This window comes from Pomacea canaliculata, linkage group LG4 (genome assembly GCF_003073045.1).
Source record: "Pomacea canaliculata isolate SZHN2017 linkage group LG4, ASM307304v1, whole genome shotgun sequence".
NCBI lineage: Eukaryota > Metazoa > Mollusca > Gastropoda > Architaenioglossa > Ampullariidae > Pomacea > Pomacea canaliculata.
The window spans coordinates 22,638,910-22,658,267 of NC_037593.1; the positions used below are offsets into that span (position 1 = coordinate 22,638,910).

Here is a 19,358-nt window from a genome sequence, read left to right on the forward strand (position 1 = left end):
CTTTGGAAATTTGAACTACTTATAAATGATTTTATGTCCTGCATGCTGAACCCAGGACAGCCAACCTTCACTGAATTGGTGACGTGCTAACCCTTGTTCCACTGGGTTACTGGTTGGCCAGACCCAGTCAAGGAAATAAAATGATGATACATATATACACCACATGCACATACAAGCATACTTGTGGTTCTGGTAATGTGTACATACCTGTTGCAATATCTTTTATTTCATGCTTAAGATTTTCACAAAATAAATTCACAATAAATTATTTCATAAAATATATGTTGTAAATTTTTCTTTTGTAAACAATTTAGTATGTGATGTATATTCAACAACTGTGTGATATCTATTATCAGATGTTCAATCCAAGATGCATTATTGATGCCTTAGTAGCAGCCTCCATACAACACAAATCATCACTCATTTTTCCAATAACTACACTAGGATCAGCTCATCAATACCAGCAATATTCAAGGCAAGTATTTTGTGCAACATCAGCAAGTTTGATAACATCATAGACAAAGTGTAGCATATACTTTTTACGATTTCAAATCAGAGCTGCATCAATCAAAGAGTGTTCAAAATATCCTTAACTGTAAGTCTGTTGGCATTGTGAACCCTCATTCGTGTACAGGCTTGAGCTTGCATGCACATGTGCCTGTATAATATATGTGTCAGTAACGCACAACCCTGTGTATACTTCTGTCCGTGTTGGGAGTGAGGATTCATACAAGTAAATATTCTGCACAAACATGAGTGTGGACCATTTGCATGCTAAAACATAATTCCCCAACACATGTACTCTCATGAGACTTGTGTCTACTGTTCTTCAAATCTGTATCAGGCACAAAAATTTAAAGAACTGTGAAAATGTGTGTATACAAAAGTCATTTCTTAAGAATGTAGCTTTTTTTCATAATAGGTAATAGCAACAGGCAACAGACATTTACGTAATGAATAAGTAGGCAGCTTACAAGTACACTGAACAACTGTCACCTTCATAGACACGCAAGTCACATTTTATCTTATAATGCATGACAACAAACTGCTAGCACCTCCAAAGTAAGCATCCATTTTCATAACATCAATAAACATATATTATTCATTTTAATAACAATGCTGAACATGTAAGACCCATCTTCATCACAACATTTAATATTTGATGTCACATCTTTAGGCATATGCATTTTTGCTGAAAGGAAAGCTTTACCCATCTTTTTTGTCAAACACAAACAATCACAAACAGATACAGATTGTTTTTAATAATAAAAAAAATTTATCAACAATTTAGTAGTTTGTCCATGCATGATAAAAATCTGGTATCATTATGAAAACAAGTTGCGTCTGAAGGAAACTGTAGAGTAAATAATATCAGAATTTTTCTCTTTTGCCCAAAATGAAAAGCAGTCCGGAGGATGATGTAGATCAAGTAATTCCTAGTAACACTGGCTTCAGCTCTATAGCTATAGCTGTCATGCAAACTTTGGTCACTGGCGCTGAAGCAACAGTAATTGGGATTATGCAGTAAATACAGATGTAGTGTGTCTCTAAAACACTTGGCCAAGTTCTCAGCTACAATATGGTCCTTACAATTTGGTCTGTTAAGGCCTACATGCTCCAATCACATTTGTCTGAAGCTCAGAGCTAGAAGAGCAAGTTGTGTGCACTGATATGTTACTGTCTCAGATTATATTTAAAATTCATTTATTTCACTTTGCTGCCAGTACACAATGCTGTCTCAAATTATATTGCTGCCAGGATTTCCTTAGAGGCAGAAAATAGTGATTATGTACACAAGTGGCAACAGCACTTGAAAAATAATATGCTACCCAACATTTTTTTTTTTTTAACGCAGCATAAAAGTATGGTGTATGATTGCTTGATAAATAAAGAAAAACCAAAAAGGTCTTCAGCATTTGTTTTGAAAAACAGCACATGTAAATTTGAGATAAATCTTGGCATTGAAATGGTGAAAATTAAATATGAAGAATTTGTCTCACAATTTATCAGACTTAAAAAACATGATTCATGTCAAAACGAAATTTTACACTTTATCAGTTCAACAGATAACCTTGACAAGAAATATCTCTTATATCTATCTTTACATCATATGCCAGCACAACTGTCATAATAATTAATATACTACCTATATAAAACAACATTTTTCTAAGCATGACAGGAAATCGCAATAGGTAGTTCTGGCACAGCTTCTTTATTGCTATAATGTTTATCTAGAGATAGAAACATCATGGGGAAAAGTATAGTACAAAAAAATTTCACATATATATATACCAGTCATAGATTTAAATGTACATTCAATAAAGCTTTTGATTCCATTTCATGGTGCAGACTGTAGGTAGTCTTAATCATAGACATGAGTGTAAAGGAAATGAATATTATCTAAAATGTTATTTACTTCACACTGTACATATTACATATTTCAAGCAAACATACTAAGATTGTAACATCAAATAATATTTTATTCCATCTTGAAGGATTAAATCTAATTAACACCCATGTACTTTTCAAACATTTCTTTAAATATATAGTATTGGAGATCTTTACTGAAGTTCAACTCAATCTTTACTTTCATTTCAAGAATACCATCAAGTAATTACCAGGAAATATAGTTTTGATTTGAAATACCCAAAAAGCCTTTGAAACCCACTCAAAATTATTTTACATATTAGGGGGTAGATCTTTACACCAAATATAGAAAAACAGCAAGCAGTATTGTCTCAATAGAGAGTACCTTGCATAGAGGAAAAAAATTGTTTCGAAGAGACATTCTGAAGTGATTGCCTTATGATGGTTGTTAGTCCACTTAAGCTTGAAAGGAATGGCTTGGAGTTGCAAAAGGAGATGTTGATGTCACTCAATAGTTGCTATAGTCCTTTTGTTAACTCTGATCTAGAATTTTGTTAGACTTTAAGTTTACCCGATTTAATTAAAAAGCTGAAAAGAAAGATTTGATTTTTATTTTCTCTCTCATGCAGGAGCGTGCACAGACATGCATATTTATGCACTCTCTTTAATCATGATCAAAACATGCCACAGCCAAGGAAATGGAAAGCACCAAGGTAAAGGAATTGAGGCAACAGCACCTGCATTTTGGAAAAAAAGGTCAAGACCAAAATATTTTATTACTTTATTGTTTACTTTAGTTAGCCTTTAATGCTGATTTTGAACCTAGCTGCCTAGGTTACTATGATTAAGACCCCAAAATGCTTGTTATAGCTGCCCTTTGGGTCTTAATTATGCCAATATTTTTAATAAACTGTTTTCTTTAATATGCAACCGCCGGTAAGACAAAGGCATATTCTGGTATGTGAGCACCGGTCATAGTAAACTGGGAATGAGATAAATGATAATATTTTGTAGTTTGTATTTTTTTCATTTCTTATTTCCCTTTTCTCAGTTACTTTCCCACGTTTGGTGGTTAACAAACATCTTGCATTAGGAAGAGCATGGTGAGCAATAGTAACCGCATTAAAGTCTTCTTGTACTTGAGAAGACTGATAAAACCTCTTTGTGCTTCAAATATTTTGAATGAATATTCAAAGTCAGAAACATCATATATTGCCCAACATCTGCTTAAAGCTTTGGAAAACAGGGAAATGAAAATGCTGGTGATAAACATCCATTCTTCTGGCCAACACCACTCACTGGTTTCAATATGCTTACACCACACTAAAAAGAAAAGTACTCCACTCCAATCCACTAGACACCCTAAGAAGAGGCCACAAGGGTCTAAAGCAGGAGTGAGGAACGCCATTTGATCCAGTCCACCAAGGCAGCTATGTCTATGATTTTTTTTCACAAAAACACAAAATGTATATTATGTGAATAACAGCAATAACATGACACATTTTGAGGGACAAAAAAGGAACGTCCATTACAGGAAAGACATGACAGGACAGACACATATGCTTCTTGTCGGCTTCCTGTGGCCTACATGGACAATATCGGAGAATGAAGCATGCATGTGACCTTCACCCGAACTGTGGGTAGACCACTTACAGTTTGATATCAGCTGTTGATACATGCAGCATTCTTCGACCATGTCGGCTCATACAATAAAACAGTAATCACTGACGTTGCCATGTAACTTGGTATACAGTTTGCCTACAAGTGTCCAAAGTTATCCTTGCAGGGATTTCCAAAGGATAAACAAATGAAAAAGCATTATCTGGTAAAAAAGGTTTTGTTACTATACTGTCTTCTCTAGGAACCCTTTAATTATAAACATATATTTTACACTCCAAACACTATGCTCTTCATAGAAGCAGAGCATATTTTTTGTGCACCTAATTACAAAAGGGCAAATTGTGGCAACTCAAAGGACACCAGTGCCAGGCAGTCTGGGACTATACACATACATCTTTTAATGTGGCGAAACTATATCTTAACCAAATAAAGCAGGCTAGTTTTTCAGTAATTTTGTATGTCCTGCAAATAATGTTATAAATATCAAAATGGCCCTTGGAGGAAAAAAAGTTTCTCATCCCTGGCCTAAAGAAACCTGGAGAAGAACATGGAAACATGAACTCAAGTGTCCTACAGTAGCAGCCAACAAATAGAAGTGATGCCCTCTTGCCAATCTCTCAAACATCAGAGAGACAAACTGATTAATAAACAAAAAGAATGAAAAAGATTATTATGTACATATAATTTAAAGTATGAACATTTTTAAATACTTCAGCAGGTTTTGTGAAGTGCTTCTATATACACATCTCATCTATGAGTCTGTATATATAAGAACATAGTTTTCTAATTTCAAGATCACAATACACAAAGTACCTGAAGAAAGAAATACACAAGGACGCAAAATTACTTAAGTTATTTGTCACAAGCAGGAATGCTAATTTTTTTTGCAGTTCTGGCCTTCCGTGTCAATCCCAGGGTCACCATTGTCAAAAGACTGATCACCTATGGAGGAGAATGGGACTTCTGTAGTGGGAGTACTCGCAGGAGTGGAAACCATGGTAAGTGTAGTCAGGCTGGAATGAATGGAACTGCCGTTGGCAGTGACTGTTAGCATATTGTCTTCTTCAACAGCTGGCTTAGCGTTATAGAACACTAGAGCCAAAGCAAAGAAGATTACAGAGAGCACAATGAACACAAGGCCAATGGCCAGTAGGTTGTAGCTCATTTGCATGTTGTTGTAGAAATAGCATGCGCCCTCTCCTCCACAGCGATCTTGCCACAACACACAGGTCACATCAATAACCTTCCCAAACAAGATAGGACCAGGGATGGACCCTGCAACCATAAAATTTCTCAGTCAGTTTGACTTTGTGTGTTTATATCTTAAATTTTATTTCATCCCCTTGTTTTCTACAATATGATGGGTTTCATTCTCAAAAGTGACCAATGATGTATAATACTCTTGCCCTAGGAGACAATGGATGTATGTTACATGTATGTATATGTACATGCATTGATACTGCATAACCTGAACAAATGTTTCCATAATGTCAAGTTCATCAAAATGACATGATAAGTTACGTAGTAGTCAAATGAAAAAAATAAAATACAAAACTTGCCTAGACATCTTGCTATTATCCACTGAATGCCCAGTCCAAAAGATCGCTTATCTTGAGGAAGACATCTGTTACAAAAATTTAAGTGAACAAATTATTTATTTAAAAAAACTCATAACATAAATAAGATAATAAAATGCTAACAGTTAAAAAATAAAGAATGAAAGTAACAAAATGAACAAAATAAACAGTTGGAAATGCTACAAATTTTTTTTTTGTCTCTACTATCTCTCATCCACTGAAGACCTTTATCAATGATTGTTGTTGTTGGAACAGTTATTATTATCTTTTAAATATGGGCTGCCAAGAATGTTTCTTTAAAAAAAAATCTTTGTCAACTATGAAGATTAAAACAATCATGCATTTTATGATGAAAAAAAAAATACTTCTTACAAAAGAAATTTCAGATACATCAACATGATATACATATCAGCTGAAATAAAAACATTCATTCCTGCTTTCCCATTGTGCACACATACTTCTTTGCTATATGTCTTATATCTATATTATACATTTTCTCATTATTTTTATATTTATTCACCTAATTTGTGGCTGTATGACTGATTATACATCAGGCAACCCATTTAAAAATTTTGTAATGAGCGCCATTTAAAACAAAAATAGAAATAGAATCTATGTCCGCGTACTTTTTTCTTAGACTGCAGAAATACTTATGTATAGTTATATTTAATGCCATTTCTGTTCTAAGTATGAGGAAGCACAGACTTTTGCCATTATAACTAGTCTACTCAATCATAAACTCAAGTCTGCCTAGCTGACTTGCTGCTGTCATCATCAACCACTTAATATTGCACTTTGTCCAAAAACAAAGAAAAGCAAAGCAAAAAAAGCATTAACTTGGTCTGAATGTCACTCATTTGTATCATTCAGCATTAAAAGCATAGATAGAGTGTGCTTGTGACTACTTTGATTAGTAAGAAAGTTCTAAAGCTATGCATGCATTAACATTGTTTAAATTTAGCTCAGCCATATTTATTAGTTAACTAGCTGCATTGTAAGATGAGCAAGACTACAACTTTTATAACTCATAACCATACTTTTTTATTTCTGTTTCTTTTTGTTTTTGGTAAAGTTATTCACTGTTTCAATTCTTGATGAGTATTAATTTTTAACCAGTTATATAAGGCCTTGGAGAGTGATAAAAGCAAAATAAAAATGCTTAACAAAGAAAGGAAACTTTATAATAGTTAAAATTCTAATATTTCTAGCCATCAGTAAAGAAAACCTTGTGCTACTTACCTCAGTGAGGCTGCAAGTGCTGGCATTGAAGTTATGAAGACACCAATCATGACTAGGCAAACAGGACCAAGAATAATGGTAACCAGGAGCATGTACTCTTACACTTTCCCTTCTCAGCTGTCCACTGGGCATTATCATAGGGTGTCAGCTGATAGCCCACGCAGCTACAGTTACTGTATTTCTGGCAAAACATGCAATCACTGCTTTTATAACTACAAACACATAATGCATTAGTAACTACAAAATAAACATAACAGAATGTTTCAGGACATCTTAACTTTCACGTTAGCCCTGAGGATAACTCAGGCTTGGAATTTTCTATAAAAATGGTAAACCAAGCATCATTCAGCATAACCTGATTTGACCCCAAGAGCAGTGTTCAGCTCAAGTACTGTGGAAGCTGCTGTTCCTTTTATCACTACTACACTTTAAAACATGAATAAAGGAGACGTAACTAATGTGAAACAAGGCAAATATGACAGAAATTATCACCTTATATGATTTTATCTTAAAGGCTGAATTTTAGTCTCATGGTGAGAAAGAATGGTTTGATGGGAGAAAGGGGGATGAGTACATCCAGTGCCAACTACCCAAGTTGTCATTCTTCTACCCTAGAGGTTATTTCCACTAATTTTTTCCATCTGTCCTTACAAGTATGTTCACCTCACTCAGCCAGACTGAAACCATTCTTTCCTGCCAGGCTTTTAACTGAAGAAGATACAGATTAAGACAGCCAAAAAAGTTGATAATAAGACCTAACAAGTTCCTGTTTTGCTTCACAGATGTTGCATCATTTTTTCTATCTGTAGAATACATTAACATCTTTCTTGTAAAAAGCACGATGTAGATGCTTTAAAATACCTATTTTAAAAGTGCTGCCTATAGGAAAAACACAAGAATGATATATTTTGTAGACACCCATTCAGACTTGTCAAATATGTCACACTTCATGTCATCAACTGTTTTTTAGTTGAAGATGTAAGTAGACTGCAAGAGAATGGAGGAAAGAACTTATGAATTCTATGATCTGTTATACCCTTAGCAGTATTAATCCAGGAGGGAAAAAACACAGCCAGACAAGCCATGTGCAGCAACTCCAAACAAAGGTGAAACACTTTAATAAAAGACCACATGTGAAGAGAACTTACTTTGATGATTGAGTCTTCCCTGATTATGTCACTGCACCCCGCAAAACAGGCTGAGTAGTACATAACGCCATCACTGCCACACACAGGCAGGTACTCATCAGGTGAACAATTGCAGACAGCATTGCATGTGTCCACAAGCTGCTGACCATTCCTTTCTGAAAAGCTTCACAGACATATAGATAGATGTGTGTGTATTGCATAATTTCACATGGGGAGTTTCATAAAAAAAGTAAAATATTTTGCTTCTGTATTGACCATATTGTACAAAACATTTAGATTTGAAGAAAGAAGCATGCACGCAAACTCAAATCCCACCAATACATGCACACACTCACGCATGCCCACATTCACAAGCACACATACACAAACACACAGACATATATACACCACACAAATATTTTCTTACTTATTTCCCGCAGCATACTGGACGTTGACACCAGCAAAGGGCACATTGGTGCAGTGTATGAGGAAGACAAAGCCAAAGCCAACAGTTATAATGGTTACCACCACACAAAATTTTAGAATGCCACGTATGGTCAGATCAAAGCGCTTGACAATATATCCTCCAGCAAATGTTGCACCGCCTGCTGCAGGAATTGCTATCATCCCTGTATGCAAGTGAAAAAAAAAAAAACATAACGCATCACTCACCCTTTCACTCTGTAATACTGCAGCACAATCCATGACCAACAGTGAACCTTAAACATTCTAAAATTTGTGTTGAGAACTTATTTTTTTAATCTGTATTTTAACCTTTGCTCCTTTATTTGTCCTATCTACAATGTACAATACTGGGTATGCATGGTCAGTAATGTAGCTTTTCCATCCTAGCAGCCATGCATGTTAACACACATTGCTTTCCTCAACAGCACGCTCTGCATTATCTGAAAAAAAAATATGTACAAAAAATGTCTCTGCTTACAAAAGAAACTGACACACTTACCAACATATTGTGCTGCAGTTCCTGAAGACATGCTGAACTGGAACTCAATGAACTTAGGTGCAAAAGTAGAAAACCCACTTACAAGAATACCTGCATGTAGATCATAATACTGACAATGAAGCAATGTCTATATAATTTCTAGTAATCCATTATTATTCAAACATTTAAACTATTTATATTCTCTCTTTCATTTATACACATAAATAACTTATACATTTTTTATACTTTTCTCTTTGTAGAATGAGCCACAAGAATTGTGTCTTTGTGTTGTGCTCAGTATTTGGATTGTGCTTGCATAAGAGTAGGGGCAAGGGATAAGATTTTTTACAATATTACATAATTTCTTTTCTTTTAATGTTTTTAAATAAAATAATAAAAAAACATGAAAAATGTTTTTGATTAATGGAGGTTAAGTGGCCAGCTACCTTTAATCATACTCTGTTATTTTAACCTTTTTCTGGCCATGTCTCACACCTTTACATCAAGTCCTTATTACTGACCTTCACATGCTGCAGCTAAATTTAGGAACATGAAAGTGGGGTTGGTAAGCATGACTTTAAGTGATACCATGATGTCATGCATGCCTGAGACTTCTCTTTCCACCCCTTCTTCTTTGTTCTTGCCTTGATACACCTCCTTCTCTCTCTCCACTTTGTACTTCTCTGAACCTGCAAAATCACAATGCACTTCAACAGACATGCTGGAATTTTCATCAAATAAATAAACTTATCAAAGCAACTGCTACAAATGGATTCCTTTATCAGATGCATCATTTTCGATTTTGAAGCATAAAAAACATTACCAAAAAATGGAAAAAAATATATGTAGTTTTCTATATTTAAAATTTTACATTTAAATTATCAGACCAATCATATCACTAGCTTTATAAAGATTACATATTATAAAATTTGTTATTAACATTTTGCTGTAAACTATTTTATGAAGACATAAATCATGAAAAGGTGTTAAATGCCCTACCTATTTCCATCCACATACTACTACTTAAACATTATATGATATAAGTACCTGGCAGATGTATAGGGAATCCACAGATTGGCAAGGAAATAAGAACCCCAATAAGACCACTGACCAAGAAACCAATCCACCATGCACCCACCCATTTAGGATTCTCCTTGTCGATATCTAATCTGTAAAATGCCAAAAAAGATGACAAAAGTTTAAATTTCCAGATTAAGAAAAAAGAAAGACACTGTATCTAAACAACTTCATTCAATCACCACATCATACTTGAGTTATTTGTCCTCAAGTGTGCCAAAATAGTTATAAAAAATGTAAATAATATAATGTATACAGTCCAACAGGCATCCTTCAATGCCAGGCACATGGCACACTTACAGTGTAGCCCATATCCTCACAGTGTGAAGCTTTAATGTCATGCTCCTTTTATTGTATTTCCTCTTCACTTTTACAGTGTTTTGATATTCTCAGTATTTAAATCAGTCTGGACTGTTGATATGTGTGACATCATTTGACTTAGATGGTACCAGTGTAGGAGGTGCAGATGCAGAACTATATGGTGGTGCAATGCTCACTCATAACTCTCCCATTAGTTAGCTTTTGTTATCACCACTATGGGACAAATCATGTACTTAGTGTATTTTAATGCAGCCACAATGAAACAGGGAAATACGTGCAGAATATCACTAATATTATGGTAGCATGGGACATCGCATATAAGTAGGATGGAAGATGGCACGCACATACACGCACACAGGAAAGGCACAGGCTAGCAATGGGGGTGGGGGTAATCACTGGCCGGGTGACAACCCCGTGACCGAAGGAGAGAGGGGCGGGTCGACTAGCGACAGGATGAAGTTGCGCGGGTGTGTTTGGGGGAAGTGGAGCGTGAAGGTCGGGTGAAGAGGCCAATGGTCAGGAGACAGCACAGAGGTGGGAGCACATTCCACCCACTTTGACACTTCGACACTTTGACTCTTTATTGACCTCAGCCATTGGGCTCAAATCAAGGGGTCATACATATATTCCAAGATTATATTGGGCCATTAAACATAAACTATAGCATCGCACATTCCACCCAGATCTAGAGTGTGTTGTGTAGAGTTTCGCCATAGCCAGCACCATCAACTGGCGTTGGAGTAAAACGATCCAGAACTCACGAAAGTGTTATGCTTAGTTGTTGTTGTGGAAAGACTGATCGAGGGAAGAGAACCGCATCTTTCCCTGTGGCCCATAAAGTAAATAAAACTTTAGGTATATAATCATAAGAGAAAATAAATACTGTCAGAAGATGAGGAAACTAGATATTTAAAAAAACAAAAAAAAAAAACACTTTTATGCCTAAGTCACTCACTCAGTTCTGTCCAGTTTCATGAAGTCTGTGTATAAGCTCAGGAATGCCCCACCTGCTAAATAACCTATTGCAGGACCAATGATGGCTGAAGCATAGTAGATACCTGCAGTTAAAGATATGAAAACGTTTTAAAAATCTTTATCTCGTAAATAGAAGTGGTTATATTTTGTGTGTGGATGGTGTGTGTGTGTAATGAGCAGCAGTTGAAGCCTAGTTAAATCTACACAATTTGTCCAGTCCTCATTAAATTTGGCAGCAACATTTTTTTTCCTATGGATCCATCATAGTCTCCGATATTTTTTTTCATGTTTATTCTAGCCATTTTGTTACCAGTGGTTCCAAATGACACACAGAAGAAATTTTAAAATGGATCTATTTTGCAGTGCAAAGCAAATTACAACAAGCTTAATTTGATAGATTAAAAGCATAAAGAGTACAAGTGTTTGTTTTGTTACACTGATGCGCTCATGATAAGCTCAAGTCCGATGATGTGGATAGACTGACAGGTGATAGTTAAAATCAATGTGATATTGGCTATTTGAGAAAATGTAATAGTTTTTAAACTGCCAATTCACACACTTTTGTTTCAGTATTTCAAATAAAAGTTTGCCTTGTAATTTAACAATAAAGACATGTACTCAAACTGCTAGTAGGGTGCACATTTTTTTTCCCAAGTGATTAGGTAAAGCCAAGTGTAAAATACTATTCCCCAAATCTAAAATCTAAATACCCTCTTTTAATTGTTCTTGAGATACACACCTACATACATCACTATGCATTAAAATTGTGAGGTCAAGTTTGTACACAGACACATCACGTTAAAAAATTATCCTAGCTTTCCCATTTGCTGAGGCCTTCACATAGCACAAACATATCTATAGCCTGATGTCAGAGTTCTTGACATCTGTTTTTCTAAAGTATATAAGTGTATGTTATACATTATTATACTGTAATGTATGCAAAACTATTAAAATAAATGTTTGCAAGCAGATAGGCTCTGCATTGAATTTGGTACTAATCCTGACATGTCGAGCTTATACTTGAGAAAGAAAGTTTTGCCCTGCACTATATAACAAAGAGTAAGAAAATATGTGCAGCCTGTGCAGAAAGTTTTCTAATAATTTCAGGCACTGGCAGCACAGACTGTGCAGATGGAGGCAAAAATGCATGTGAAAGGACCATGTGTCAGGGTTAGAGAAGCAAAGCTGCTTTACAGACATGTGTGCTGATCAGCTGATAGAAGAACAAAACATTGTGCAAAAACTTATCCTAAGGGGAGAGAGAAACATTTTGGAAGAAAAACATGCTTACAAAAAGCATGTTATGGTGAATAACATCTTGTAAAGAAAACAGTGCAGAACATATCTTGATAGAACAGTCTATTACGTTTCTTCGAGAAAGAGATAAAATATAGGGCGCAACTAGGTTAGCATGTCATGCGTGTCACAGTTAGGTAATCATGCAGTTATTAGCTTTGAAAAAGGATCTACAAAATTCAACCCTCTTGAAGTTGATGGAAGAGGAAAGAATCAGTAGCCAATTAAAGTAAAATGCAAACGTTCTCTTTCCTCATTCTCCTTTACACACACACACCTACCTTGATAAAGAGCAGCTGACGGAACTGGCAGGTTTTCATCCAGGTATGTTGTGCCCAGTGTGTAGAGGGGGGAAGCCCCTGCACCATGAAGCAGCTGGCCCAAGAAGAAGACATATTTGTAGTTGGAGAGAGTTGCTTCATCTGCCATGCATGTTGTAGCATTTGAGCCATGGTTGCACAAGACTTCCTCTGAATTAGAAACCTTGTACACCGAGGTAGTAAAATGTGGCAACGAAAAGGTGAAGGAACCCAAAGCTAGGACGAAGATGCCAACTCCTACATACAGTGGTTTCAAACCACGCCCTCCAAAGTATGAGATAGGAATCAAGCAGATGACAGAAGCAATGTCATAACAACTGGCAATGGTACCAGACTCAGTACTTGTAATCTCAAATCGACGCTCTATTGTTGAGATGACCACATTCACAAAACCATTTACAACCATACCCTGCAATATAAAGAAAACAAAGATAAAGTAATAGAAGTACCCTTTGCTGTTTGCACCTTGTGATAAGATTCACCCTCTGGGTGCTGTGTTTATGCTCTACAAACAGGTATATGGGATGCTCCTCTGGTATTATTCTTAGATCCTAAATCCTTCTGCCATGCAACATTAAATAGAATTTTTTTTTTTTTAGTTCTTTTTAATTCTAGAGTTGATAGTTTAAAACCAAAGATCTACTCCTGCCCAAGGTAAGTGGACATCATTACTATTAGATGTTCTGTCCATGAAATAAGATACTCTGCCCATGTTTTGCAAAGGCACTTTTTTGTCAAAAAATAGAAAATTCCAAACTTCTCCCTTATTTTAGCTACCAGATAAACCCAGCAAATCACTTTTCAAGAACTGTTTACATTGATAAATATCTCACCACTGTCTGAGTGGAATCTGCACTGCTTCTTATTTTTAGCCACTTCTTATTTCAGTTTACAAATTATCTTTGCTGCATTTACAGCTGAATTCCTTTATACAGGCAAAATACCATAAGAAGAACAATCTTAAACTAGCACTTCACAGCAGTGAAAACGAGTGACACTGTTGAACCCGTGGTGTCTGGTTGCTCTTATTTTATAGAGAATATTAAAGGTTTTTATCTTTAATAAAAAGGCCAAGAAGACATAAAAGGTTTTAAAAAATGGAGAAAGCGGAGGAACTATACCTACTTCTGCAAGACAATTCACATTGCCCCAAAACCAAAAAAAAGTGGGGAGTGGGGGAGAAAAAACAAAAATAAATCATGCAATGAATTTTTTTAAAAACAAGAAAAAACAGAAGACAGGTGTTGCAGAACAGCTGCAAAAATATGAAACACCACATAGCTGGCTGTGAAAGGGGAAATAATCTTCCTGCAAAGAAATATAGTTTTCTTCATACACATCTATTCCCACTGATTTCCAAGGGAAATGGCTTTGAGGGCTGCATGTTCAAACTAATGAAAAAGAAGTTTAAAAAAATTCAATACTTGTACATCTTTGCCCCTTTTAAAAGGCAATAGTTTGTCTAGATCAACAGGCAAGTCCAGTGCCTGCTATACTATTCCCTGTTCGACTGCCATCACGCTATTTCTCTTCCTGCATCAGTGACAATCTCTTTCAATCCTGATTAATTCCTGCCATTTAAAATGCCAACATACCACATTCATTTTCTGCATATTAAAACTCAACTTCTAAATGATAAATTTCTTTAAATGTCTTGGTATCTAAAGGCAACCAGTTGTACACTGTTTCCATAGCTGGCTATAGGCTTTGACTAGCTCACACACACATATATATAGAGAGAGAGAAAGGGAGAGTGTCTTGCTGTCTAAAAGCAACTGGACATTTGTAATCTCTCTTTAGCGGATATGTGTTTATACTTTTGAATAAGTTAATAATGTCTGAATTATATGTGCATAAAGTTTGTTATAAGTTAATATAATTTAACAGCTTAATATTTGTTAGTGGTTTAGCTCTAATAACAATGTTATGTAGTGTTGACTATGAAAAGTTGATCTCATAAAAATATTCTTTGTAGTTTAGCTCTTTGGCAGCTCCAAAAATATTTCACATGTTCCAGCCATATAAAGACAAACCACTCAGATGATAAAATATAAAACTGTCTTGGCAGATAAGAGATAAGAAAAATACTGGATGTTATTTGCATGCCAGCAGGTCTACAAGAATGTGGGAATAGACATCAGGTCACATTATGCAAGCAGTTCTAGATGCCTTCACTAATATAGGATTACATCAAGTACAAGAAAGTGCTTTCTTAGCAAGGTCTCTATTCTCCTAAACTGCGGCTGTAATAACACAGTGATGTCCATGATGAAAGGCAAACAGCACTCAAGACTTCCTCCACCAGGATTTGTGTATAGTTTGCATAGCCATGTTCAGTGAAACAGCTGTATCATCACAGCAGAAAGGCTGACTCCTAATAATTTATTCTATCATAACTCTTCCAATAAATAAAAAATTATTGTTAGTCTTGTTTTTCTATAGTAATGTATGCACAATTTCATGATTTGTCATTTCTTACATAAAAGTCTACAGTTTTGTAAATGTGACATATAGTAATGGAAACAAAAGAAAGACTAACACAGTCTCTTATTATCTACACACAACTTTACTGCTGAAGTAAACGTGCTTCGTTCTTTAGTTGTAGTTCTGACAGCACACTACGCACGTTCATGTTCAAGATTTAAATAAAGTGCTAAGCCTCGTTTCTCTGCCCTTCTGCTCCCGAAGATAATTAAGTAGGCGGCCAAGAATTTCATCCACTTCATTCTCTGATCCCGGACATGCTAAACGTGGGTACACTGTATATACTATGGGACAGCACACCAGCACCTGCTTACGTTTCAAGGCTTCAAACTCTGTAGCTACTACACTCTCAGCCCTGCTGTTCGTATTGTCATCTTACATGGCGTGACAGGATGTCAACACACCACCTGGATTTAAAGGAGTGTCCCTCTGCATCCCAAAAGAACTTGGAGCGAACGTGGTACAACATAAAAAGCAAATGTCACTCACCTGTAAGGCCCCGGCCCAACACAGCCAAAACAAGAAACACTTGGCATTTCGGAATCGTTGACAGCCAGAGGGGGCAAAAGTCCCCCAGCCACATCGTAACTGGCGTTTGGAATGCGACGGGTCGGCCACAGCTGCGTCCGACTGGTGGCTGATCATCGCGGCAGTGTTGTGCATCACCTCCGTCACGGATGTCTGACGTACGGCCTCGTACTCCGCCGACCGCGTCCTCAGCCCCGTCATGACAAGACCCCTCAGGTAACTGTCCCTTTACCACGCCCCCTCCCCCAGGTAAGGGAGAGGCCGTGAGGTGCTAGCAGGATCAGCGACCACAGGCAACGACAGGTGCACGTGCACTGCACCCGGACTGCACGACGTAGAGCCCCATGAGCATGCCAGCTGTGCGATGTGTTTCCCACACTCGCCGACTGCCGAACTACCCGCTTGCTTCCTGCCGCCACCGCCTGATGGATGTGGGCTTTCTGCGACCCCCTACTCGCTCTCGCCTCCGCTTCAACTCTTGCGCACACAGGCTAGCCTCATAGCACGAGCCCCGGCGACTGCGGCCTTACCTCCCGTTGTGCCGTTCTCTGGCCCTGCAACACACACAAACAATAACAAGATAAAGGATGTGTCTTGGTGTTGCTGTAAATGGGGCTTCTACTATCAACGTACGCATTCTTTGACAACTTTGAAAATAAATGTGGTACTTTAATGCACACACACACAAATTCTATGTGAGGTAGGCTAAATGGGCGTGTTGAACGTCCTCTGAGTGACCCGTGTCACAACCAGAATACTGAGAATGACGGTCACACGCATGCCACGTCTAGGGGTCTGTGATGCAATAAAACCTCAGCACGGGTACCGGCTGACAAACGGTTGTGCTGGCCTACCGATATCACGACCTCAGCTTTATGTTCACATAACCCAGCGGTTCTCAACCTTTTACTAGTGACGCCCCCCTGACGAACAAAGGTACGTCCGCGCGCCCCCAGGGGGGGGGGGCCCACCGTTTGAGAACCGCGGACATAACCATTCGAAACACACACTACGCGTGAACAGACTGACCACAGATACCTAAGCACAGTTTACAATTTGCTCGTAAATCCCGAAATTCGCGTGTTACTTTACAGATTACCACCAACCCTTTCCCCTGAAAGTGGACTGCTTGGGAAACCTTTTCTGCGTGTGCTCGAGTGCGATGCCCTGTAAACAGACACCAGAAAGTTCCAATTAACTAATAAACTAAACTGACCTGGCCCCCAGAAGGACCACCATCTTGCCTTAGACATGATACTAGAGCTCTCAACGCTATGCTATAGATTCTTTGACGACTCCTCCACTCTCTACTTTACTTGAAATCTTGTCTGTCTGCACTACTGCTCGAAACCTTCGTTCTTCATCAGATTCGAGCATTCTATCCATCCCTCTCACATATACCGACAATGGACATTCTCCTCTGTGCTATAAGCAGTGGAACTCTTTCCACATCACACTCACCACTCTGACTAGGAGGGTACATTCAAAGGTTCTCTGAAAACATATCTGTTCACAAAGTACTAACCCTGAATTACTATCCTGAACTCCTTTTGCTATGTCATGTGAACCACTATGTAACTATTCCATCTCTACACTGTTTATAATACCTATATCCTTTCATACCTTTATTCACTGCATTACGTTCTACTCGTGTGCTTCATCTTTATGTTGTTCAGTGTGCCTTGTTTATTGTCTGCTACCTAATGTTCGTTTATCATTAACGGTCAGCGCAGATAGTACACATACAGTTACACTTATTATTATGATTATTCTTATTACTACGATGATCCTTAGAACTATGCAAACTGGAACATCAGCTCCTGTCCGGATCACCTAAATCGGACAGGTCGAGGGTAAATACTAGAACACCAAAAGTGTGGTCTACCGGATCTCAAAATCACATGAAAACAAGAAAAAAATTCCATCCTGTAATCCATCAAAAGGCAGATGAGATAAATGGAGGTATGACGGCTAGAGACCAAAGCCGCACGGACATTTCCAACGCGACAGCCAAACAGGAAAGTTAGAAGAGAATTCCATCGATAGAGCTTTGATCTTATTACATGTGAACATCGAACAGACTTCAACAGACTCTCTCTGTCCTGCTCTGCTTCGACCAACTTCTAGCTGGCCATGAAGGACAGTCGTACACGGTGTTGTTCCAGAGGACGTGTCCGTACCAGACCATGCAGCTCGCACCGCTTCATTGCTATCAGAAGTGGCTCATTGTGGCCCACAGGCATGGCCACAGTACAAAGTCGTTGTTTTGCATTCCATGCACGAAAATTCGAGCATTTTTGTTTTTGCATTAGTTCTCGAATGCCTGTATTCTCCTCTGCGTATCGGTAAGCAGTCCACGTCTCCCGTACAGCACGACGGGAACTATCAGGAACTTTACAAGCAGCTGATGCTCCAGATCCTGTCCAGTAGCCATCGCTGCTGTCGCTGTTGCAATCTTGATGTGAATGTTAGCCGTGCAGCAGCCACGTTTGAAATGGGTGACTCCCAAGCTGGGTGGTAACTATGAGTGCCTGCCATCAGCCCACTATCGCCTGCAAAGTGCAGGTTGCATATGGATCTCACCATATGGTCAGAGAGGTATAGTCGTCGTGGAGCGTTCTCTCGCACGATGTTCTCCGAAACAATGTTGAGTACAGTATTAGGCACCATTGACAGATACCTACTGCGGTGTGATAAAAAGCTCCCATTTGGTTATCCAGTAATACTGTGCTCAATGAGTCTTTACAGTGCTTTGATGACTTGAATGCCTTCTTCGACATTCAATTTCCGCATTACATATCCCTGCCCTTTAAAATGAGCGATGGAATATTCCATGCTAAATTTGGCGAGGATTGGACAAACGGTGTGGATTTAATTGTCTTGCATTATAAAGTTTGCGCATGTGCACAGTTACTACGGGATTATAACTGAGTTCCCAGGAACTAATTCGTTTAACGGTAATCTCGACATTTCCTTATTCCAACACAACCGCCTTCTTTCTTTTCCCCCCTTTTATCTGAGTATGTGAATTTGCCACGCCATCCTACTCACGCAACCTTCCCTGTTCTCTTACTACTACTTCAGTATCTTCCTCTGTTACTACTTCAAGAGAGAGGGAGAAAGAGCAGACTACTGGAGACACAGAAGGGTAGAATGGGTTCCTCTATGCAAAGTTCCCACAGAAGGCTGTAGTTTCTTAGCCGCTATAGTCGGGCACAAGGCGCTCCCCCGAGCCTAGTGGCAATGGATCCGGCTCTCCTGTAGGCAAAGCAGTAAGATCTTTTTTTAAAAAAAAAAAACAAAACAAACTCCATTTCCTTGCTCTCTCTGACCTCGGTGCCAGCGTTTTAATGACGGCAGCTGCGAGGAAAGCGAGGACTAACTACAATTATGTGTGTATGGCTACCGTTGAAAACCATACCTCCCCAGGGCAGTGGCGTTTTGACTATTACAACATCCCGCTACCCCTCAAAAAAAAAAAGTC

At 38.0% G+C, this 19,358-nt stretch overlaps 1 protein-coding gene across 1 annotated transcript in view; it reads right to left on the bottom strand.

The window, feature by feature from the left end:
- Positions 1 to 204: 204 nt before the first annotated feature.
- The window catches only part of LOC112561689 (solute carrier organic anion transporter family member 4A1-like), a 29,599-nt gene continuing 10,445 nt past the window's right edge, over positions 205 to 19,358 (bottom strand). Inside the window, 12 exon segments of the mRNA XM_025234304.1 lie at positions 205 to 5,262; positions 5,547 to 5,611; positions 6,804 to 6,861; positions 6,864 to 6,984; positions 7,952 to 8,114; positions 8,358 to 8,559; positions 8,895 to 8,984; positions 9,395 to 9,562; positions 9,921 to 10,042; positions 11,227 to 11,329; positions 12,824 to 13,271; positions 15,836 to 16,428. Of these exon segments, the coding sequence (XP_025090089.1) occupies positions 4,862 to 5,262; positions 5,547 to 5,611; positions 6,804 to 6,861; positions 6,864 to 6,984; positions 7,952 to 8,114; positions 8,358 to 8,559; positions 8,895 to 8,984; positions 9,395 to 9,562; positions 9,921 to 10,042; positions 11,227 to 11,329; positions 12,824 to 13,271; positions 15,836 to 16,075 (2,181 nt within the window). The 5' untranslated portion in view covers positions 16,076 to 16,428 and the 3' untranslated portion in view covers positions 205 to 4,861.